This window comes from Hyperolius riggenbachi, chromosome 2 (assembly GCF_040937935.1).
Source record: "Hyperolius riggenbachi isolate aHypRig1 chromosome 2, aHypRig1.pri, whole genome shotgun sequence".
NCBI lineage: Eukaryota > Metazoa > Chordata > Amphibia > Anura > Hyperoliidae > Hyperolius > Hyperolius riggenbachi.
In genome coordinates, this window is record NC_090647.1 from 336,930,731 (window position 1) to 336,955,342 (window position 24,612).

At 44.4% G+C, this 24,612-nt stretch overlaps 1 protein-coding gene across 2 annotated transcripts in view; it reads right to left on the reverse strand.

Annotated features, from left to right (window-relative positions):
• Window positions 1-23,607, reverse strand: part of SMIM29 (small integral membrane protein 29) — a 48,980-nt gene extending 25,373 nt beyond the window's left edge. The window contains exons 1-6 of one of the 2 annotated variants that reach the window (XM_068269392.1): window positions 23,530-23,607; window positions 11,868-11,973; window positions 7,184-7,340; window positions 5,771-5,934; window positions 4,353-4,378; window positions 489-754 (exon numbers count right to left, since the gene is read on the reverse strand). In XM_068269392.1, the coding sequence (XP_068125493.1) occupies window positions 604-754; window positions 4,353-4,378; window positions 5,771-5,881 (288 nt within the window). In that variant the 5' untranslated portion in view covers window positions 5,882-5,934; window positions 7,184-7,340; window positions 11,868-11,973; window positions 23,530-23,607 and the 3' untranslated portion in view covers window positions 489-603. Of the gene's footprint in view, window positions 1-488; window positions 755-4,352; window positions 4,379-5,770; window positions 5,935-7,183; window positions 7,341-11,867; window positions 11,974-23,529 lie in introns of those variants that run through there. The other variant, XM_068269391.1, reaches the window with a different exon arrangement.
• Window positions 23,608-24,612: the final 1,005 nt, after the last annotated feature.

The following is a 24,612-nucleotide window of genomic DNA, read 5'->3' on the forward strand; positions in this document are numbered from 1 at the left end:
GCATAGTGAGTCCGTGGCAGATTTCATTTTTTTTTTGTCGCAAGTTAGAAGAAATGGAAACTTTTTTTTTTGTTGTTGTTGTCACAAAGTGTCATTTTCCGCTAACTTGTGACAAAAAATAAAATCTTCTATGAACTCACCATGCCTCTCACTGAATACTTTGGGATGTCTTCTTTCCAAAATGGGGTCATTTGGGGGGTATTTGGACTATCCTGGAATTTTAGCCCCTCATGAAACCTGACAGGTGCGCAGAAAAGTCAGAGATGCTTGAAAATGGGAAAATTCACTTTTGGCACCATAGTTTGTAAACGCTATAACTTTTACCCAATCCAATAAATATACACTGAATGGTTTTTTTTTTTATCAAAGACATGTAGCAGAATAACTTTCGCGCTCAAATGTATAGGAAATTTTACTTTATTTGAAAAATGTCAGCACAGAAAGTTAAAAAAGTCATTTTTTTGACAAAATTCATGTCTTTTTTGATGAATATAATAAAAAGTAAAACTCGCAGCAGCAATCAAATAGCATCAAAAGAAAGCTGTATTAGTGACAAGAAAAGGAGGTAAAATTCATTTAGGTGGTAGGTTGTATGACCGAGCATTAAACCGTGAAAGCTGCAGTGGTCTGAATGGAGAAAAAGGCTCTGGTCCTTAAGGGGCGAAAAGACTGTGGTCCTGAAGTGGTTAAACAATACCAGTTGCCTGGCAGTCCTGCTGTTCTTTCATGCATCAGTAGTGTCTGAAGAACCCACCTGAAACAAGCATGAGGAAAATCCAGTCAAACTTGATATGCATGCTTGTTCAGGGTCTAAGGCTAAAATTATTAGATGCAGAGGATCAGCACGATAGTCAGGCAATTTGCATTTTTTAAAAGAAAAATATGGCAGCCTCCATATTTCTCTCGCTTCCATTGTCCTTTAAAATGACCACTGTAGTGAGAAATCAGATATTCTTCTAACCCTATGGCCATTTATGCAATAACAGCAGGAGAACATTTGGAATATACTTACTGGAATAAAAAGTCAAGTGATACAGAAAACGTATACCACCTTATACTTGAATACCATATACCCAGAATCACCCCCTACATACCATATACACTCGAGTATAAGCCAACCCTCCCAAACCTTTATCACCCCACCCCCAAAAATATGGCTGACTCATGTAAAAGCCAAGGGTAGGAAATACAGACCTCTGTGCCACCCCATAAGCAGAGTACATAGCTGATGGATATGGTCAAAAACCTGCTACCAAAATCTGCTAACAGAGTGACACAGAGGTTCACCCCCCCTCCTCATGTGCACTGAGCGGTTTACCCGTTTTGCGGCATGGTTGCCAATTCAGATGGCCACATGCTGCCATGTTTCCGCCATCCCCCCAAAACACTGAGCAGTTTGCTTCTGCTTTGTGCCATGCTTGCCAATTCAGATGCCCACGTGCCACCGAGTTCCCCCCTCCCACTGCAATGAGCCGTTTGCTCCCACTTTTGTGCTATGCTTGCTGATTCAGATGGCATGGTGCTGCTATGTCCCCTCCCCCCCCCCCCCTTCCTGCCACCAGAGCGGAGCATAATGCAGAAACCTTTGTCCCCAGAGTATCCCAGCATATGCAGCTTCCTGTGCGGTTCTTTTACTTACCGGTCTGTGCTGGGAGGATTCTTCTGTAGCTGACGTCAGTAGCAGTCACTCATCGCTATGATCCCTGCAGTGGTGGGTGTGATGAGAGGCACCACTATAGGGCATCATAGTGATGAGACAGCTTCTGACTTCAGCCACAGAAGAATCCTTGCAGCACGGATCAGGAAGTAAGAACTGCACAGCAAGTTGCATATGCCGGGACACTCAGGGGACTTTACATTATGCTTCGGGGAGGGGAGGGGGGGGTGGAGACACGGTGGGCTGCATATGCCAGGACACTCAGGGGGACAAAGATCTTTACATTATGCTCCGCTCTAGTGGCAGGAAGGGAGGAGACACGGCGGTACTGTGCCATCTGAATCCGGAAGCATAGCACAAAGTTGGGACACTGAGGGGAGGGGGGGTGGGGGGGGAAGATATCCCTCTACATTCTGCTCCACACTGATGGGGGGGAGGGGGAGGGATACACAGAAGTGCGTGGCTATCTGAATCAACAACCATGACACAGAATGGGCTATCAGCTCAGTGCAAAACTCAGCTTGTACTGGAGTATATATTGTAAATGTCATGGATATCATGTTCTCTGTCCCAATCTGCACGGTTATTTATACTGAACCAAGGAGGTTTTGGACAGTTACTCTATCATGACTACATTTGTACCCAGAAATAAATGAAGGTCATGAAAATTGCGGGTGCGGTATTTTGCTCTGTGGTCTGACATGTGGTTAGCATCAGTAAAGTCACAATACGCTGAGGCATACAACTTTGTAAATTCCTTGTGCCAGAAATAACATTTTCTGTGCTTTGAAGCTGAATGCTTTAAACATGCCCTAAATGACATAACACAAAGGCCAACATTATTCCAAGCTGCAGGATCAATGCTAGCAAAAACACAGCAACTCCTGAAATAAAAAAAAATGAGAGAAAAAACCCTCAAATAAATGAGAGTACATATACGCTACTCTTAGTCACCTACAATCCGGTACTGCAAGGTATACGCAGAAATATCATGAAGCTAACAGAGGATGACATGCTGAAAGAAAGAATCGCTGAGGCTCCATTTTCAGCCTTCAGACAAGCCCCGAACCTCACACAAAAACTGGTCATCTGGAAGCTTCGCTGAATATATCAAACATTGGGAACACACTTGAAGGGGAGTTTTCCCCAGGATTCCCGGGACTCCGTCGTAGTGTGTTTGCAATCGCATTTCCACGTGTAATTTTTGGCAATTTTTTTAATGTTTTGGATGTGGCAGAATGCATGTATTGTGAACACACGCATCATGCGGAAAATAATGCATGGAAAAAAATAATAATGCATGCGGAAAAAAATGCATGGAAAATAATGAATGTGTTTGTAGAAAATAACCAAAAACTATACTAATATGGGCATGATTGCTTGCATGTGTCAACAGCACAAGACTCATGGCAGTCACATGTCACACAATAAAAACAACAACCACCATTCAAATCTAAATACTAGCTAAAATGTCCATCTACAACCCTGTGACTAGGCACAGCTGTTTGTTAGTACTTTATCAATACAATGTCTGTTTGTAACACACAGTGGGTACATTTTTTTTCGTCATATTTGAAATGCTTTAGCTTTGATTCAGTAAATTTTATACAGATTTATACTCAAAAAGCCCACCCAACTTTGAGCTCAATTCACTAAACTTCTCATAAATGACTTATCACCTAATTGATTAAAATAACCTTTCAGTACATTTACAAGCAAAATATTCACTTTGTGATAAAAAAAAATAAAATACATATATCATTGAGTGTTGATAAATGTAGACTACTCCTTCAAACCTTAGTGTTCTGACAGGCTTAGATCATCTAGCTTCTTTTCAGACATCTTTGTGTCCATGTTTACTCATTTTCTTTTATACGATTCCCAAACTCTTTATTTATGACTGTTTACACTTAGCATCGCCTCCCACTGGCACCAAAAACGTACCCGTTCTCTATGGTTATGGTAACGCAACAATGGACAGGTCAGTGGGTTCTGCTGTGTATGTTGCGTTAAATGCAACACAACGTCTCCACCCTGCACCGTTTGTCTGGATAGTGGATTTGTAACCCATATTGACCTATGGTTGAGACACATCTGCTCCTGACACCAAATGAATGAGAAAAATCAATTGGAGTGGACACTGAACTGTCCACTCTGCAAAGCCGTTTTGATATGTCACAAGTGGGAACTGAGCCGAATATCACATTCTCACATTAAGAGACGGAACGGTTTCAATTTGTAGGTTTCAAGGTTTCACAATATGAGCAAACGAGTGACTAGTGACTACCAAGAATGAGCTGGGAGTACAGAATTCAGTTCTTTCCATAGTTACTGCACTGCTCGGAGTCCCTTTAACTCACCTATATCGCCACCTGTTGCCAATACGCTGCACTCCATCTTCCCAACACTTCCGCCTGCACAGCTAAACTTCTGGCTGTGACGGCAGACATGTCGGGAAGACACTGAGTTCCATACTTGCTTGTTCATGCATAGTGAGTAATCAAAGCTAATCCTTTAACAATTTTTGTTCGTGCAAATGAAAAGACTCTCACATTCAGTACACAAACACAAAGATTGGCTAGTTATTTGTACACTGGAAAACCATAATACAAGGGAGGACATATTGGGGATAAAATAATATATGCAACATCAATTGCAGAGTAATAAATATGGAGTCATGATTTTTCACACATACCTTTTCCTCTTCTTTACATACATAATCTACAAAGAAACACAAAGTGTAAATGTATTAACACATTAGTATGTTACGATGACCATGAAAGCAAAGCAGAACACCGGATAACCAAGGTGATGCAACAAACCAATATATAATAAACATGCTCTGTCAGGTGGCAAAAGTTTACGACCCTTGGATGGTTCATATCAAACCACAGCAAATGTTGCTGGAAGGTTGGTGAATCAGCATGTGTGCCCTTGCTGAACACACAGCAATAACTTTTTTTTGATAATAAACAGGAGGACCGCTTGAATTTTAACAAACGCCTTGTTCAGGTGCAAATGTATTCTTGGATCTGTACAGGAATATAATTGTGGAGTTTATATCAGAGTAAAAACTCCTTGATTAGCTGATGTGAAATCACTTGTAAATATCGGGTCAGTCTGGACACTAGCCACTTCCTGCAATATGCACAGTCTGTCGCATGGACTGCAATCTTTCCAAAGAGTTCAGTCTCTGCCTCCTCCTATTTTTTTGAACAGTAGAATGATGCAATCAAAGCAAATGTAGCAGCCACACCCAGACTCTGAAAGCAATTTACTCAGTGCTTCTGACCACCTGTTCAAAATTGTAAAAGCAGGAATTTTTGTTGCTGAAACCTAATTTCACATAGAAAAAAATGCCAACAGAGCACACCGATTTCTTTAACAATCAAATTGTATTTTTAGTTCTCGGTCTGGAAAATGTTTGAGGTTTGGGTGCAGCACATGACTGCAATAGCACTACACTGATAGATTTGATGCTGATTCGACTATCAGATAGATTTCTGTCAGATGCCTGTCAGTCTGAATCTGACAGGAATCTGATGAGTGCTACACGCTAGGAACAGATCTCCAATAGATTTCAGGATTAAATCTATTGAAATATCGATATAAATGCATTACTGCACCATTAGATCCAATTCAACTATATGGGCCATTGATCTACTGCCAGCAGCAGATCAACCTAGATTTTCCATCCTGTCAGGTAGATCAAATCGATCGAAATCAGCCGCAGATCGATTGGCCGATTCTATAGAATAGGTTGCTGAAATCGACCAGTGTATGGACCCCTTAAGTTTTCTAACGTTTCAGCAAACCTCCAGGCAAGGGTCGCAAAATTGGAAAAGAATTGAAGTCAGATTTTAATTAATCCTGACCATTTTGTAGGATTACATATTATTTCCAGTGTTTTCTAACTTTTACAACTTGAAAGAACCTAAGTACATCAGGCCCAAGTTCCGTACTTGCTTGTTCATGCTTAGCAAATAAAGCAATACAGGATGAAATGTGATTTGATTTATATATACAGGCTTTTCCCTACACATACAGTAATCCAATCTATGAAAGCCCCCCAGGATGAAGAGAAAACATTAAAAAAATAAAATTGACACTTACCACTGCTACAATCACACCAAGCAACGTGATCAGGAAGAAAGGGACAAGCACGATCCCTCCCATGGAGTCAGCATTCACATTACTTGTCCCAGGATCTGTGGTGTTGCTCATGATGGCACTGAAGAGGGCATGAGTGTGATGAACAAAACTGTGGCACCGTCAGTCTGGCAGAGAAGGAACAGAATTGGATTTTGAGTGTAAAATACTGTATATACTAGCATATAAGCCAAGACACCCACATTTCACTCAGAAACGAGGAAAAAGTGATTGAATCGCATATTAATCCCTCTCCACAGTAGCCAGATGTGCCTCCAGTACAATTCAGGCCCCTCCCCATAGACAGATGTGCCCCAGGATGGTACAGTTGCGTCTCAAGATGCCACCAGATGGTGTCACATATGAGACACAGCAATTGCCACACAGGACAAATCCGCAAACATTGCACCACTGACACATTGCTCGCACGCTCCACTCCAAAGCCAGGAGACACAGGTAGTCTTGAGCAGCGCACTCTGTACACCATGTTGCAGGGGATGAGGGAATGGACACAGCAGGGAGCCAGCTGGCAAGAGCAGGATCACTAGTGCACGATCCTTATGCTCCTCTGCAAGTAACAAAACCTGCTCTACCATCTGTTCTGCACGCACTGACTCACATATAAGCCGAGGGGGGTAACTTTTCAGCACATTTTTTTTGTACTGAAAAATTAGGCTTATATTCGAGTATATAAGGTAGTCCTTATCTGACATAATGAAAGCTGCGCAAACAAAATAATACAATAAAGACATAGAAAAGTAATGTGATACAGAATATGGAACTATTTAATTTATGTGTGGCTGCACTGCTCGGGTGCATGGACGGCCCGTGCGGTACCAGGAGCTGCTTGTTCATGGCTTTTTCCTCCGTGAACGAGCGGCTCTGTGCTACAGCACAGGTGCAAGGCATGTGGCTGTGCTCGATTGGTCTCGGCTGGCAGTGCAGGGGTCATGGACATCAGGGAGGTCTCTAGAGCCTCCGGAGGCTTCCTCCTTTTGATTCAAGTATGTGACTTTTTTCACCCTACTGGTGTACTTTAAGGGAGCAGTTATGTGGGTCAAAGCAGTACATGCACCATGGTACTTCAAGGGAGGAATCATAGAACATTTTTTAAGTATGCGTTTTGTTTCCTAGGTTTATTAGGATAGATGCTTATTTGCCCAGAGAGGCATGTGAGCAGGAAAAATATAGGTTTTCTGGAGAGCACAAACCATATTCACCTCAGACTGCTTCAGGCATAGCACCAGCTGAAGGGATTGTGCAGCAGCAGAGAGGAGCACATAACTATTTTAAACATACCACTAAAGTTACTGAATACAGTTATTGATTGTACTTATAAAGCCTCAGGTGACGTGGTTGTCCATTATTGTAGCTTACCTTGCAAGTGAAGTGGTACTGGATTCTTTATTCACTCATACAATATCTCAGAACTTGAATAAAGCAGTCTGCATAAAAGTGTAGGTCTATAGAGAAGATGAATTTTCAGCCCAAGGTGAAACGGTTGTAGGTGTGTGGGCTTGATCAGCTACAGAACCTAGGTAAGATAATATTAAAAAAATAATGACGATGTGGGCAGGAACATAACATTTTTTAGTGATCACAACAATTATGGTCCATTGGCCCAGACCAAAGTTGTATACTCAGACTTGTGTTATTTACTGCAGCATCTTTTGAAATATCCAGTGTGACAGACAAATAATGACAATTTAAAAGCAAAGCACAATTTTGGAGCTCTCCTATAACATACATATACTCTCATAAAACACCCAGCACCAGGCCTGGCTTAATAAGTTGTTTAAAGGAGTTATAAAACCACAGGTAAGAAGTGCAAGAGCGAACCAAACCTTAACCACTTGAGGACCGTGGGCTTTACCCCCCTTTAAGGACCAGACCCTTTTTTTCCATTCAGACCACTGCAGCTTTCACGGTTTATTGCTCGCTCATACAACCTACCACCTAAATGAAGTTTGGCTCCTTTTCTTGTTACTAATAAAGCTTTCTTTTGGTGCTATTTGATTGCTCCTGCGATTTTTACTTTTTATTATATTCATCAAAAAAGACATGAATTTTGTCAAAAAAAATGATTTTTTTTAACTTTCTGTGCTGACATTTTTCAAATAAAGTAAAATTTCTGTATACACGCAGCACGAAAAATGTAGACAAACATGTTTTTAATTAAAAAAAAACCCATTCAGCCTATATTGATTGGTAAAAGTTATAGCGTTTACAAACTATGGTGCAAGAAGTGATTTTTCCCATTTTGAAGCATCTATGACTTTTCTGACCACCTGTCATGTTTCATGAGGGGCTAGAATTCCAGGATAGTATAAATACCCCCCAAATGACCCCATTTTGGAAAGAAGACATCCCAAAGTATTCACTGAGAGGCATGGTGAGTTCATAGAAGATTTTATTTTTTGTCACAAGTTAGCGGAAAATGACAGTTTGTGACAAAAAGTAAAAAAAAAAAAGTTTCCATTTCTTCTAAGTTGCGTAAAAAAAAAAAAATGAAATCTGCCACGGACTCACTATGCTCCTCTCTGAATACCTTGAAGTGTCTACTTTCCAAAATGGGGTCATTTGTGGGGTGTGTTTACTGTCCTGGCATTTTGGGGGGTGCCTAATTGTAAGCACCCCTGTAAAGCCTAAAGGTGCTCATTGGACTTTGGGCCCCTTAGCGCAGTTAGGCTGCAAAAAAGTGCCACACATGTGGTATTGCCGTACTCAGGAGAAGTAGTATAATGTGTTTTGGGGTGTATTTTTACACACACCCATGCTGGGTGGGAGAAATATCTCTGTAAATGACAATTGTTTTTTTTTTTTTTACACACAACTGTCCATTTACAGAGAGATTTCTCCCACCCAGCATGGGTATGTGTAAAAATACACCCCAAAACACATTATACTACTTTTCCTGAGTACAGCGGTACCACATGTGTGACACTTTTTTGCAGCCTAGGTGCGCTAAGGGGCCCAACGTCCTATTCACAGGTCATTTTGAGGCATTTGTTTTCTAGACTACTCCTCACGGTTTAGGGCCCCTAAAATGCCAGGGCAGTATAGGAACCCCACAAGTGACCCCATTTTAGAAAGAAGACACCCCAAGGTATTCCGTTAGGTGTATGGCGAGTTCATAGAAGATTTTATTTTTTGTCACAAGTTAGTGAAAAATGACACTTTGTGAAAAAAAAAACAATAAAAATCAATTTCCGCTAACTTTTGACAAAAAATAAAATCTTCTATGAACTCGTCATACACCTAACAGAATACCTTGGGGTGTCTTTTCTAAAATGGGGTCACTTGTGGGGTTCCTATACCGCCCTGGCATTTTAGGGGCCCAAAACCGTGAGTAGTCTGGAAACCAAATGTCTAAAATGACTGTTCAGGGGTATAAGCATCTGCAAATTTTGATGACAGGTGGTCTATGAGGGGGCGAACTTTGTGGAACCGGTCATAAGCAGGGTGGCCTTTTAGATGACAGGTTGTATTGGGCCTGATCTGATGGATAGGAGTGCTAGGGGGGTGACAGGAGGTGATTGATGGGTGTCTCAGGGGGTGGTTAGAGGGGAAAATAGATGCAATCAATGCACTGGGGAGGTGATCGGAAGGGGGTCTGAGAGGGATCTGAGGGTTTGGCCGAGTGATCAGGAGCCCACACGGGGCAAATTAGGGCCTGATCTGATGGGTAGGTGTGCTAGGAGGTGATTGATGGGTGTCTCAATGTGTGATTAGAGGGGGGGAAATAGATGCAAGCAATGCACTGGCGAGGTGATCAGGGCTGGGGTCTGAGGGCGTTCTGAGGGTGTAAGCGGGTGATTGAGTGCCCTAGGGGCAGATAGGGGTCTAATCTGATAGGTAGCAGTGACAGGGGGTGATTGATGGGTAATTAGTGGGTGTTTAGGGTAGAGAACAGATGTAAACAATGCACTTGGGAGGTGATCTGACGTAGGATCTGCGGGCGATCTATTGGTGCGGGTGGGTGATCAGATTGCCCGCAAGGGGCAGGTTAGGGGCTGATTGATGGGTGGCAGTGACAGGGGGTGATTGACGGGTGATCAGTGGGTTATTACAGGGAAGAACAGATGTAAATATTGCACTGGCGAATTGATAAGGGGGGGGGTCTGAGGGCAATCTGAGCGTGTAGGCGGGTGATTGGGTGCCCGCAAGCGGCAGATTAGGGTCTGATCTGATGGATAACAGTGACAGGTGGTGATAGGGGGTGATTGATAGGTAGCAGTGACAGGGGGTGATTGATGGGTAATTAGTGGGTGTTTAGGGTAGAGAACAGATGTAAACACTGCACTTGGGAGGTGATCTGACGTCGGATCTGCGGGCGATCTATTGGTGTGGGTGGGTGATCAGATTGCCCGCAAAGGGCAGGTTAGGGGCTGATTGATGGGTGGCAGTGACAGGGGGTGATTGATGGGTGATCAGGGGGATAGATGCATACAGTATACGGGGGGGGGGGTGATCAGGAGGGAGCAGGGGGCAGTTTAGGGCATAAAAAAAAAATAGCGTTGACAGATAGTGACAGGGAGTGATTGATGGGTGATTAGGGGGGTGATTGAGTGTAAACAGTGGTCTGGGGGGTGGGCAGGGGGGGGGGGGGTCTGAGGGGTGCTGTGGGCGATCAGGGGGAAATCAGTGTGCTTGGGTGCAGACTAGGGTGGCTGCAGCCTGCCCTGGTGGTCCCTCGGACACTGGGACCACCAGGGCAAGAGGCAGCCTGTATAATACACTTTGTATACATTACAAAGTGTATTATACACTTTGTATGCGGCGATCCGGGTGCTAGTAACCCGCCGGCGCTTCCGAACGGCCGGCGGGTTACAGCGTGAGGGGGCGGAGCCAGTCCCCGGCGGAGGATCGCGTCACGAATGACACGATCGCTCTACCTATGCCCGTACAAGGACCGCCGCCATTTGTACATGCGGCGGTCCTTGCGGGATCCACTTCCCGGCCGTCAGGAAGTGGTTAAAGTGAACCCGAGGTGAGAGTAATATGGAAGCTGCCATATTTATTTCCTTTTAAGCAATACTACTTGCCTGACTGTCCTGCTGATCCTCTGTCTCTAATGCTTTCAGCCATAGACCAAGCATATGCAGAACAGGGGTTTCTGACATTGTCAGAATTTACAAGGTCAGCTGCATGCTTGCTTCTGGTGTACTTCAACCACTACTGCAGCCAAATAGATCAGAAGGGCTGCCAGGCAAATGGAATTGTTTAAAAGGAAACAAATATGTAAACAAGGTTGAAGCCCCAGATGAGGACAGACTTGTGCTATGCTGATATGGTCCTGTAGCCCAACAGGACCCAAAAGAGAACCTGTAACAAACAAAAAATATCCCTCTGGGAGATACTAACCTCGGGAGGGGGAAGCCTCAGGGTCCCAATGAGGCTTCCCTGTCCTCTGTAGCCTGGGGGAATCCAGCGCTGTCTCCCCCAAAACTTCCTCGACAAAGCCTGACAAACAGTGTGCAGGCGCAGCAATATATTTCCCTACCCCAATCCTGCGCAGGATTTTGAATTGATTTCACTATGAAACAGATTCACAATCTGTGGAGCTGCCACTGCCGTCCCCTGCATACATTACCTGATCCGGCCGGCGCGAGTCCCCCGGTCTCCGCTGTCTCTTCTCCGCTCCCGGCTCCAGCTTCACTTTACTTCCTGTCGGAGGAAGTTTAAACAGTAGAGAGCACTCTACTGTTTAAACTTCCCCTGACAGGAAGTAAGGTAAGAAGCCAGCCGGAGCCCAGAGCGGAGAAGGGACCACGGGAACACACACTGGAACAGGTAATGTATTGCCGCTAGCGCCGGTCGGACATTTGAACACCGCTATCGACGCACTCACGACCCACTGGCGATCAAGTGAAATTTTCCGCACGGCCAGATCGTCGGGATCGATCATTTTCGGGTGGAAATCAGTCGGTCAGCGTTTGCGCATCGATTTCACAGCAGATTCGATCACAGTGATCGAATCTGCTGTCTATCAGCGGTAAATCGGGCAAGTGCATGGGCACCTTAAGAGAAAGTGGTGACATGCTTAGACAGCTTCCCTTACCTTGCCATGCTGCCTATTAAAAAGAAGGAGCAGGAAATGGGCTATCCTGGAAGGCACGTCTGTGGGATTCTCACTGATATCACAGCCGCACAGGGCAAGAGGACACCTGCAAAGGACAGAAGAAGATTAGGGACAACTGTGGGCTTTCCTGGAAAGAGAAGATTCTGGTTTTATTTCTACAGGTGACTACTAGTTTAATGCTCGGCATGCCATCTTCACTCAGGTATGTATCATTTAACCCCTTGGCGGTATGAAAAATACCGCCAGGGGGAAGCGCAACAGTTTAAAAAAAAAAAAAAAAAATTTTTATCATGTAGCGAGCCGAGGGCTCGCTACATGATAGCCGCTGCTCAGCGGCATCCCCCCGCCCGCTTCGATCGCCTTCGGCGATCACCGATCAGGAAATCCCGTTCAAAGAACGGGATTTCCTGGAGGGCTTCCCCCGTCGCCATGGCGACGGGGCGGGATGACGTCACCGACGTCGGGACGTCATTGGGAGACCCGATCCACCCCTCGGCGCTGCCTGGCACTGATTGGCCAGGCAGCGCTCGGGGTCTGGGGGGGGGCGCGCGCCGCACCGGATAGCGGCGATCGGGCGCGCGGCGGCGGCGATCGGGGTGCTGGCGCAGCTAGCAAAGTGCTAGCTGCGTCCAGCAAAAAAAAAAAATTAAGTAAATCGGCCCAGCAGGGCCTGAGCGGCACCCTCCGGCGGCTTACCCCGTGTCACACACGGGGTTACCGCCAAGGAGGTTAAAAGAAAAAAAAAAAAAAAACGACAACTATCAACACTCATGTGTTCAAAAAACATGCATGTAAATAATGTCTACAGCATCCATAAAATCATTTGTCACATTTGGACTTTAGACTTCCACCTTCCATATCAAGATCTATGTTCTAAAAGCTGGTGGCTGTCGCGGTGTCAGGAGGAGAGCCCAGAACGGAGGGCAGAGTCCTGTCACTTGTGTCAGGCAGTGCAGCTGCTCATCTTCCTCATTTCACCAGCTGAACTGTGCAGCAAGACTCCTGACACACCTCAGGTTCCTCTTTCTGTGAGGAAGTGCTGCCACTGAACTGCTTTATAACATAATAATGCTTACATTTGTGTAGCGCTTTTCTCCTGTCATACTCAGTTCGCTTGACAGCTGCAGTCAGTGAAGGTGCACTCACTAGGCCTACCTGTAGTGATAGGGAGTGTTACAAGCTCTAAATAGTTGTGGTTTCTGTTTATTTGCGCACTGAAGTGAAAGCAGTGGTACAACTATTTAAAACGTGTACTTATAAAAGCAATAGGGCTTCCCCTGGAATCCTCACACAAATTAAAACTGAGCTGAATTAACAGATTTATTGTACTGCAGATAAGACTACTGTACAGATCCAAAGATGAGAGGAGTACTGCCGATTCCTACAGTTGGAAGGACAGCTACAATGACAGGGAGAGGATACACAGAACTCAGTATACTGTAGTTACATCCCCTATTAGCATGGGCTCTTTTAAAGAGAACCCGAGGTGAGAGGAATATGGAGGCTGCTCTATTTATTTCCTTCTCAACAATGCCAGTCGTCTGGCAGCCCAATTGATTTTCTGGCATAGTGTCAAAGTCAAACCCTGGAACAAGCATATGGCTAAACCAATAAAACCTGAGTCAGAGTACCTGATCTGCTGCATGCTTGTTCAGGATCTATGGCTTAAAGTATTAGACACAGGATCAGGGTGACTGCCAGGCAACTGGGATTGTTTAAAAATAAATCAATATGTCAGCCTCCATATCCCTCTCACCTTGGGTTTCCTTTAACGTTAACTGTGTGAGACAGGTGCTTAAAACTAGTTACCTACATAATAAAATGGAAATATAAAAAAAAATAAAAAAAGAGAAGATAATAGGTCTATATAAATTGTTTAAATTGTGTTTTTAATGCACAGATATACATACTACCCAGCAAGCTCAAGGTTGTACCAGAACTCATAGGCATGTGTAAGGCCTCGTTCACCTTGCGTTAAACCTGCGCTCTTGCCTGCGCTGAGCGTTTTATTTTTTCAAATCGCTGTGTCCTCTCAAATCGAGTGTTATAAGCGCTTTTGCAAGTGCTTTAGCAGAGCAATTATTTAAATCACTTCCTGACGTTAGTCAGGAAGTGATTACTTTGCCCCTGGAAATAAATAAATACAAAGTATTTATTCATTAAAGCGCTGGAGAAATCACTATACAAAGCGCTTTTTCAAGTACTTTGCGATTTCCCTATACGTTCTATTCAGGGCAAATCGCCCTGAAATGGTACTGCAGCGCTTTTGTCAGCGACAAGCAAACGGAACGCCCCTGTGAGAACTCTCATTGGAAAGCATAGTGTAAGCACTTTTAGGGCGATTTGTACAAATTGTCTGCGATTAAAGATTCCAAAAAACATCTCCAATGTGAACATGCCCTAAGGGGTTACAAAGGACCAAAAAGCCCTCTTACTAAAACGTTAAGCAAAATAAAAGTTTGCCTTCTTAAAACAGAAGGTATTTGTGATAATTCAAATTGGAGTGAGCATTTGATGTCTGTCAAGATGCATCACAGCAAATCATCCCTTTGTTGTCCGATATCTCACCACACCTCCAGAACCGCTGGAATGCAATGAAGTGTTAGTATTTTACAATTAAAAAGCTTACATATCATGGCATTTCAGCGGTTCTGAAGGTGTGTAAGCTTACGGGGACAATTTGCATATTCAGCAGTGATGCATTGTGAGAGACATATGCTCACTTCAACCTGAATTATCGCAAATACATTTTGTTTTAACCTCTTGAGGACTGCAGGGCTAAACCCCCCTAGTGACCAGGCCATTTTTAGTCAAATTGGCCACTGCAGCTTTAAGGCCAAGCTGCAGGGCCGCACAACACAGCACACAAGTGATTCCCCCCTCCCCTTTTCTCCCCACCAACAGAGCTCTCTGTTGGTGGGGTCTGATCGCTCCCCCCATGTTTATTTTTTGTGTGTTAAATATTATTGTTGAAGTTTTTAAATAAAAAAACCCTGTTTCTTTAAATGTTCTCCCTCCCTCCCTCCCTCCCCCAGCCAATCATAGAGATCAGCTCTCATAGGCTTCTGCCTATGAGAGCCGATCGCTCTCTTGTCCCCCAGGGGGACAGCCGTGTCACACGGCTGTCCCCAGTGCAGCGCTGCTGCTGATCGCAGCGCTGCACCATGTAAATAGACGCCGATCGTGCCGTCTAACAGTCTCCCGAGTGGCAATAGCCGCTCGGAGATTGAAGGCGGGGCGGAACTCCGCCCCCAAGCAGGAGATGCGTGCGAACTCCTGCAAAACAGAGCCCCAGGACTTTATGCCAGTCGGCGTTAGGCGGTCCTGGGGCTGCCGCCACGGCCACGCCCATCGGCGTGACGCGGTCGGCAAAAGGTTAAGAAGGTAAACTTTTGAAATGCACAGATAAATGATAGTTGTCCTTTATAAAGACCACTATCGCAAAATCTGTAAAAAATAAAACAAAAAAAAAAGATTTATTCTGGAAAGAATGCTAGTAGAAGGGATAGTCAAGGGTAGGGAATAAGTTACAAAATAAATCACCCTGCTGTTTACACATTCACAGCAGCATGAATGTGACAGCTCCTATCTGCCTGGCTAAAATCACAGGAGGAGACAGACAGTTTTACTGCTTGAAAAGCCGTTAGCAGCCCACAGTACAGTCTAAAGGTGGCCATACACTGGCTCGATTCCCGGCCGTTTCGACAGCAGATTCGATCCTGGGATCGAATCTGCTGCCAATCGTTTGCGGTAAACGCAGCCGCCGATCCGATTCCCTCCCGGAATCAGATCGGTCCGTCGATCGCGCCGTGCGGGAAATTACCCTCGATCGCCCGCGGGTAAAGTGCGCGTCGCTAGCGGCGGCCGATCCGATCAGGTGTACATTACCTGAGGCTGGCTCCCGGGCGTCTTCTCCGTGCTGCACGGCTCTGTTCCGGCTCCATCCATCCCGGCGCTTCCTGTGTTACTCCGTGACCAGGAAGTTCAAATAGAGGGCGCTCTATTTGAACTTCCTGGTCACGGAGTAACACAGGAAGCGCCGTAATGGATCCGGAACAGAGCCGTGCAATGCGGAGAAGATGCCCGGGAGCCAGCGTCAGGTAATGTATCCGGGGGGGACAGGCGGCAGGAGCAGCTCAGCAGATGGTGAATCGGTTTCAGGATGAAACCGATTCACAATCTGTTTGCAGTAAAGGCAGCCATACGATCCCTCTCTGATCAGATTTGATCAGATAGGGATCTGTCAGCTGGTCGATCTAATGGCACATCGACCAGTGTATGGCTACCTTAATAATCTTAGCCAGGCAGATACTACCATACCATATTTATACTAACTACCATACTTATTTTCTTTTAAAAAAATACAGTTTGCCTGGTAGCCCTGCTGATCTATTTGGCTGCAGCAGTGCCTGAATAACACCAGAAACAAGCATGCAGCTAATCCTGTCAGAGACACCTGATCTGTATTTGTTTGTTTCAGGGACTATGGCTAAAGCTAGCCATACATCTAGCGATGATGGGCAGATTCGACCAAGAGACAAATCTCTCTCTAATCCAATCTGATTAGAGAGATATGTTGGCTGCCCATACACCGCAGGCCGATTCCCGATCAATTTCAGCATTAAATCAATCAGGAATTGGCTTTGTGACGCCGCATCCACCGCCTCGATATTGCCCCCCAAATGTTTCATGTGCCTCCTGCTACCCAGTGCACTCTTTATGTTACTTCTCCACAGCTTGCTCCCGCTGCTGTCTATACACGTGGCCTCACGTGGTTGCCTAACAAGGGCCTGTGTGTGACGTCACATGTGCCCATGTTACTAGGCAACCATATGGTGTGAGATTATGGACAGCGGAGGAAGCCTGGAGCAAGCGGCAGCCACAGGCAGGTAATGTATAGAGAGCACTGGGTGCCAGGGGCACATTAAACATTAGGGGGGACAGTGTCGGGGGTTTTGTCATGCTTATCCCGATATCGCTCACCATTACAGCTGCACACCTGATTGAGCAAGTTGGCCTTACATCTTGACGTATGTCTGACCAATTTAGGCCCGAAATTGGTTGCATTGTTGGTCGGGCATGCATTTGGCGGCACCGATTTTCATCCAATTACGATTATAATAATCAAATCGGATGGTCGATCGGCCGCCAAGTCGCCTGATGCATGGCCACCTTAAAAGTATTAGAAGCAGAGGATCAGCAAGGAAGCCTGGCAACTAGTATTGCTTAATAGGAAATAAATACTGTATGGCAGCCTCCATATTTCCCTTGCTTCAGCTGTGGTACACACATCTAATCTTAATTGTCCAATTGAACCACTTCCATGTAGTATGAGGGTCAACAGATTTTAAATACCATGAACAGATTGCATAGGTTATATTACACAAAAGTAGTATGATTGGACCATTAGAGAACCCTATGTAGCTTGTGATAGCAGAGCTTGCTTTGTTTAAATCATAACTGAACTAAAAATAAACAAAACATAAAATTTTAGTATGATTAGTAAGATTACCTTCCTTGGATAGTCCAGAGGCCTTCCTGATTTCCTTACAACCCTCCATGGCAGGAATAGGTCCCTCTAAAACATATTCAACAAAAATTATTGAATATGTTGTCCGTGGCCTCGCTCCCATCCATTTATGAGCATGGCCATACTGTGCAGACAGCAGTAGAGTTTGCGCCTGTGGAGTAGCATGAAACTGCTTGTGCAAGAGCGACTTTGTGCCTACTGGTGCCTGTGCAGTATGGCCACAGGCAGAGATGCACCCAAGGTAAAGAGGGGGGGGGGGGGCAGACTCTGGGCTATCCAAAGCTTTCTTACTACTTACGGAAGTATCTGCTTTAGAAAAGTTGTTTTAGTTCCACGTTTACTTCAATTTACTTTTAAAAGCAGACCTACACCTGCAAATTAAACTTTGCATGAATCATTAGCAAGGAAACAAAAGTTGATATGAGCCTTTTTGTGTCAGATTAAACTTGTAATTATATGATCATACCTACAACCATGCCAAGAAAAACCATCACCAGAGGCTGCACACATCCTAACCAGTTTCTGCTTATGCAAATGAAGGAAGTGGTCTGTCTTTTCAATAAATCAGTAGCTAAGGGTATTTCCACACTGACATGTTGTATTTCATTGTAACGGACACTATTTAGTGTGCTGAAACGTGGTGCTATTCAAAGTCTATGATCACTTTACACCTCATCAGCTGTGGTGCGATGCAGTGGTTTCCATTGTTACAACGCAAAATATGATTGCCAGAATTGCGCACAATGACACATACACACACAATATTAGGCAATGAAGGTGCACATTAGCTAGCTGCTTCTTTTGCATGCAGTACATTGCATGCCACCTGAATTTTTTTTTTTGGGTGTACGTTGTAACGCAATGCAGCAGTGTGAAACTACCCTAAGGCCTGGAACCCACTAGCAGTACATTACTAAGCAGTTGTGATTTGAAAAGCTCTTGCTAATGTAATGCTATGGGTGTGATCCCACTTGAGCGATGTGATTTTATAAAAATCCCCCATAGCATTGCATTAGCAAGAGCTTTTTCAAATCACAACTGCTTAGTAACGGCTTAGTAACGTATTGCTAGTGGGTTCCAGGCCTCAGGCTAGTTTCACACTGCTGCACTGCGTTACAACGTACACCCAAAAACAAAATTTCAGGCTAGCACTTAAAGGCTGCTAGTGGGTTTGAGCCCTAAGGCTGAGTTTCCATTTGTGTAACTCCTGTCCATTACCCCACGGAATTAGAGCCCATTAAAATTAACAGGCTGCATTTGAAATCTCATGTGGGGTAAAATAAAATAAAAAAAACAAACAGAGTGCCTGCTTTTTTGGTATATCGCAATCGAATCCCCATAGCCGTACATTGGCATGGCTATTGGATTTGGATGAGATTCCTTATTAGTACAGGCACTACATCTGATTCTGAAACAGACACAGCACCCTAGGGAAATGTAGCCTAAAACAATGGTTGTGTGCTTTATAGACACACTAGCTGATGGCCTGGCATTGCCCGGGTATGTATTTGGCTGGTGTTGACTCCATCCACTTTTTCTAACCCTAAAACACAATTACTAAACTACTCAATGACCTATTTTGTGGCATCAATAATCTGCATTGAAGTGAAACAAATCTGATTGGCTTTTTCTGAATTTGAGCCCCCGTCACCCAATGACCAACTGTACCAGGTTTGAGGCTTGTGCCATTTAGGCTGTATTTCCACTTGTGCGGTGCGAATCGCCGTGGTAAAAATTCGCATGCGGATGCGAATTTCGCATGCGGGTCCATGCGAATTCGCATGGATGACGATGCATGCGAATTTAACCATGGCAGTGCTGGTGTGCTTTTCCATTGTTTCTATGCGAATTCGCATGAAAATTCGCATACACAAACCTCATGCGAATTTCCTATTAAATACATTGTATGCGATTCGCATAGCGGTACGCGAATTCTGATGGCTCTGCCATGCGAATTTTTTCTGCACAGAAAAACGCAAAGGAATCCTGACAAGTGGAAACAGTCCCATTCACTTGTATTGCTATGCGAATTTGCATGCGAAAAATGCATGCAAATTCGCGATAGTGGAAATGGGCCCTTACAGTACAAGAATGGCAGCAATTAAATATTCCCCTTGAAAATCAATAGGTGAATTTTGATTGGCTTTTGTAAGCTCCACCCATGTTTATGAATAATAATCCCAGTCACCAACTGTGCAAAGTTTGACAACACTATCGTTAACAGTGTAAGAATGGCTGCAGTTTACATTTTCCCAATGAAATTTGTATTTGTCTCTGCCCACTTTTTGGTTATGGGGATAAAAGTATCCTATATGTTATTCCAGGTAATGTACTGTGTGTGTGCCAAATTTCATTCAAATCCATTGAGCCATTGTTGAGTGATTGAGTAACAAACATCCAAATTTTCGCATTTATAATATTAGTGAGATTAGTTCAGTTGCAGTGGTTCAGGAACCATATATCAGCTCATACAGATTGTGACCGATTCGTTTTGAAAGGTCTGCAATGCTGTTAATGGCCTGTATTTTTGTACAGGCACCTCTTTTGTACAGCCACCCCCCCCCCCCCCCACACACACACACACACACACACACACACACACACACACACACACACACTTCAACCATCTTAACCTGTCTTATCATATACACTTGATGCTACCCCAAACATTCCTACAGCACTGAAAACTACAAGATAATGCCTGCATAAACCTTGGGTACACACCAGTGATGGATGTCACCCATTGGGAATCGAGACCCGATCGCTCAGACAACATTGATGGGTTGGTCAAAACAGATGTAAAGTCACTTGTAAAAGCTGATGACGTGCTCTGTTGCTATGCTGGGAGGCGGAGGGATGGCAGAGTGGCGTGTGCGTGATGTCACATGGCGGACAGGGGAGTGGCATTAACAAAAGAATCGTCTGTCGCTTGGCCAAGTTGATCCGCCTGGCGGATCACTTTCAAGACGGCTATCGGGGCTACTGTACAAGGCAGCAGATAATGACGGCCTTTGCCGAAAATCTAGCATGTGTACAGTGGCCCCAATGCCCTCTGATGACTCTGCCAGCCTGGCAGATTGTGGTTCTCCACATTTACTCTGGCTCCCGTCCCCACATAGCAACAGAACATGTCCCCGGTGATGCCAGTGGTGGAGAACCCGAATGGACGGTGGCAGGTGATTTATTTGTCTTTTCATTGTCATAGGAAACCATTGATTCCGTAGGCATCTGCATTGGCTAGTCGATCTGGAAAAGTCGTGCAGGACCCATACTTGCATTCCGCTTGTTGATGCGGACTGAACGGATCGGTTCCATACTAAGTTATGTGAAAGGATCATATTGCTTTGCATAGGATCTGTTTGCATCCACTACATTTCGATGAACGGAACATTTGTTATGGCAATGTAAATGAGGCTTTAGAATATTGGAAACTGGTACAGATGTGATGCTGCCTCCTTTACATCTGACAGACTCCACTAAAGCCTGGGTTGAATAGATAATTTCTGACAGGTCAACTCTGATTTCCAATCGTTTTTCTGATCGATTTGCATAGAAGTGATCAGAAAAACGATTGGAAATCCAATTCGGAAACCGGACTACCTTAAAGCAGGACATACAGAAATGATACATTTATTCACAGAGACATTTGGCAGCTCATTCCCCGGTGGTTTGTTTACCGGTACAGTATTTAATTACCAGCCACAGGGTAGCATTCTGCATACAAGAACATCCTGATAATGCACAGTTGTGAACGACTGCGCCGTGGCAAATGGACAAATCAAAATCTATCACATACAGTGCTTATGGTCAGTTTTTCTGCAAAATTTACTTTGTATGGAACACCTAATAAATACACACTTCACATTTTCTGTTTTTGCTTTTGGCATTTTGAGAGGAGACATCCCGCGTCCCCTTATTCAAAAACCAAACCCCACCCATTCCATAGCCTCTGGTTGTTTACGCACATGTGGTAACCTCTATATGTACAGCTGCAGTGAAAATGAGAACAGTTAGTGACAGTGGCCATTATGATGGCAGTTGAGTGGATTAGTCCCATTTACTGCCATGCTGAAATGGTTCAGAAAGAGAAAAAAAAAATGAAGCTGGACATCTGCAAGCATTTGCCATTGGGCAGTGGAGAAGAGTGCACCCCATGGAGGGACAGCTCAGTTCAGTGGTAGCTGCACTCAGAAGTGAAATGTGGCAGTTTTTTTTTGTCAGCTGCGTCACTTCACCGCATGTCAAATGACAATGGCCAGCCTCTCAGAGGCTGAAAATGTGGGCTGTGCAGTTCTGCCATCCATGTGAAAGAGCCCCTAGCTGGCAGCTTTTTTCAGGTGTCTGATTTTTACGGCTCCAATAGTTTCTCAGATTCTCAAATTGCCAAGGCTAGGTTCACAGTGGCCAGTTGCATAACGCATGCATGGAAATGAGCGTGAACTGCAATGGAGTTAGAATAACGCAATATGTTAAAATGCAGAGATGTGAGAACAAGTCCATAGAACTGTATGGGCAGTGACATACAGAATTATTCTGCAGCGCACTGTGAACAAGCCCCTAGGCTTCTTTCACATTCTGGGGTTGATTCATCAAACAGCGGTAATACTAAGGTGCACACATAGCACACGGCAGTATTACCATCACTTCCACATGCAGCACTGCGAGTTATGCGACTCGCAGTCCTAGAGGAGATCAACCATTGCTACGGTAATACACATGAATAATGCTAGCACTTGTTAGGTGTGATACCATAGGAAATCACGCTACTCTAGTACCAGGAGTCGCACTACTGGTGTAAATCGCAGTGCTGCATGCAGAAGTGCAGGTAAAACTGCCGTGCGTGCATGTCAGTATTACCTCTGTATGATAAATCAACGCCCCTGTCCATTGCATCGCAATGTACAATATAATCGGAATGCAATTATATCTTAATGGGGGCTTCATACTGCTCCTGACACAGCAACGCACTGCAATACTGGGTGATGCACGCAGTTCGGTGCAAGCACAAGTCCATGGACCATATGTATCCATGTACTGTATGTGCTGCAAGTGAAAAGTAGTAGGAATACTGCTGAAACACTAAATGGTAAAATCCAGGGCCGTGCACAGACACAGCTTGATACCAACAACAGGTAACAAGAAGGAATATCCGCATATTGCCCAATGGAAACTTTATGAACAGACGTATCCCTTTTACCTTGGATACGCCCATTTACCTTCTTTTTATCATACGTGTCGCATCACATTCAAACCGCATGATGCGACTAAAGGTGGCCAATAATGAGCCAATCTTTTTCATCCAATTTTACCAAATATAATGTAGTATAAGGATAAAATGAGTGAACATATTGAATAGATAATTTAGGCAGTCCCTTATATTACATAGAAATGGTAAGATTGGATCATTAGTGGCCACCATTACCTTCATCGTTGCTGAGCGATCCAATTTTAGTGCATGTGTACTGCAAGGGATCTAGTGTAAAAGGAGTCTAATGGTGGCCACTAATGATCCAATCTTACCAAATCTATGTAGTATAAGGGTAAACTACTGAATGGATACTTCAGGCAGTTACCTTATATTACATAGAAATGGTAAGATTGGATGAAAAAGATTAGATCATTAGTGGCCAGCTTTACAGTGGTAGCTGAGATCCAGATTCACGTCTATATTATATAGTATACATATAATGCAGGTTTGTCTTTGTTTGGCGTAGGAAGTGGTAGCCTATGTTCTGTATTTTCAATGAGGTAAGGACTGCCTTCAATCATGTACAAACCCAGCACAAGTCACAAAGGACAACAATAAGCAAAGTACATACATACATAATCACAAAGTACTCTCCAGAACGCACATACATGGTCGCTGCTTTTATAGGGAATATAACAGAGCAGAGGTCAGCCTGTCCATGCATGCACACTGAGCTCTGAGCAGTCACCAGACACTGGCAGCTCGCTGCCGTATCGGTATTCTAGCAAGATCCGATGCTGAACAGGTGGACATTTAGAGTTCCATGGACAAGCATTATTAACACCCTCCTTCTTCCCACCATCATTATTCTATTTCTAGCTTTTGCCCTGTAATAGTAACAACAACAAATGACAAGCCATTACCCGGCTGCAGCCTGCCTTCAGCCGCCGTCTCTGTATCTGTACCCGGAAGAGAATGACGACAAGCTGCATCCAATAAGCAGCCGGGAGGCGGTGGCTTCTGCTAGACGTTTGTCAATCGCAAGGCGTGAGCCATCTGCTGGCCGTGTTGGGGGAGGTGTACGGGGCTCTGTCTACTAATTATGATTACTAGCAAAGGAGCTAGGAGCTGTGCTTTGATAATTCAGCATATGTATAGGGAGACATGATCATGCACATGGGGCTGCTGCTGACCTATTTGGTGGCCCAGGCAAGGGTGTGTTAACCTCACATCACGCACTTATATATGCAGACAGAATATGCTATTAATACAGGGCTTTAACATTTATTTACACTTATTTCATTTAAATCAATCACTACCACTATGGGCTCTATTCATAAAACCTTACTGCAAGTTTTCCGCTCAAAACTGCGGATTTTCCCGTCCATTTAGCAAAGTGGGCATTCATAAAAGCTGTTCCCGCATGAAAATCTACAATCCCCCAGCAGAGCGAGAAATTTCCGCCTTCTCCAGTGTTTTTCTAGATTTATCTAGAAAAAAGTAACAAAATGGCCATTCATAAAGTTTAGAGGAAGCGGTATGTAGACGGGAAATACCGCTTCCTCTGATTTTGCGGATTACATACAAGTGAATGGGACAGACCTCCCAAAGAGAGCAGTGCACAGAGGGGCTCTGCCGGTGTAAGTGTTTCCGCATGCCTTCCGACAGCTTACCGCCAGCTTTCAGCGGGAGATCTCCGCTCTTGCATCGCAGCTGGCAAGATTTTTTTGAATGACCACCCAGAAGTGTAAAATACCGCTGCGGTATTTTCTCTCCAGGAGTTTTTTCGCCACAACTTTTTTATGAATAGAGCCCTATGTGGGAATTTTAACATATTCTTAGTACTAAACAAATAGCACAGTGTGCAACTCTATAGATTGTAACTAAAAGAGACCTGAATCAATCAGTTTGTCATGAACGATTTAGTCAATCTACATACCGCCCATCCATGACCCTTCCCATAAAAACCCAATAATACAGAAGAGCTCTCTTCCCTCTTGCAACAA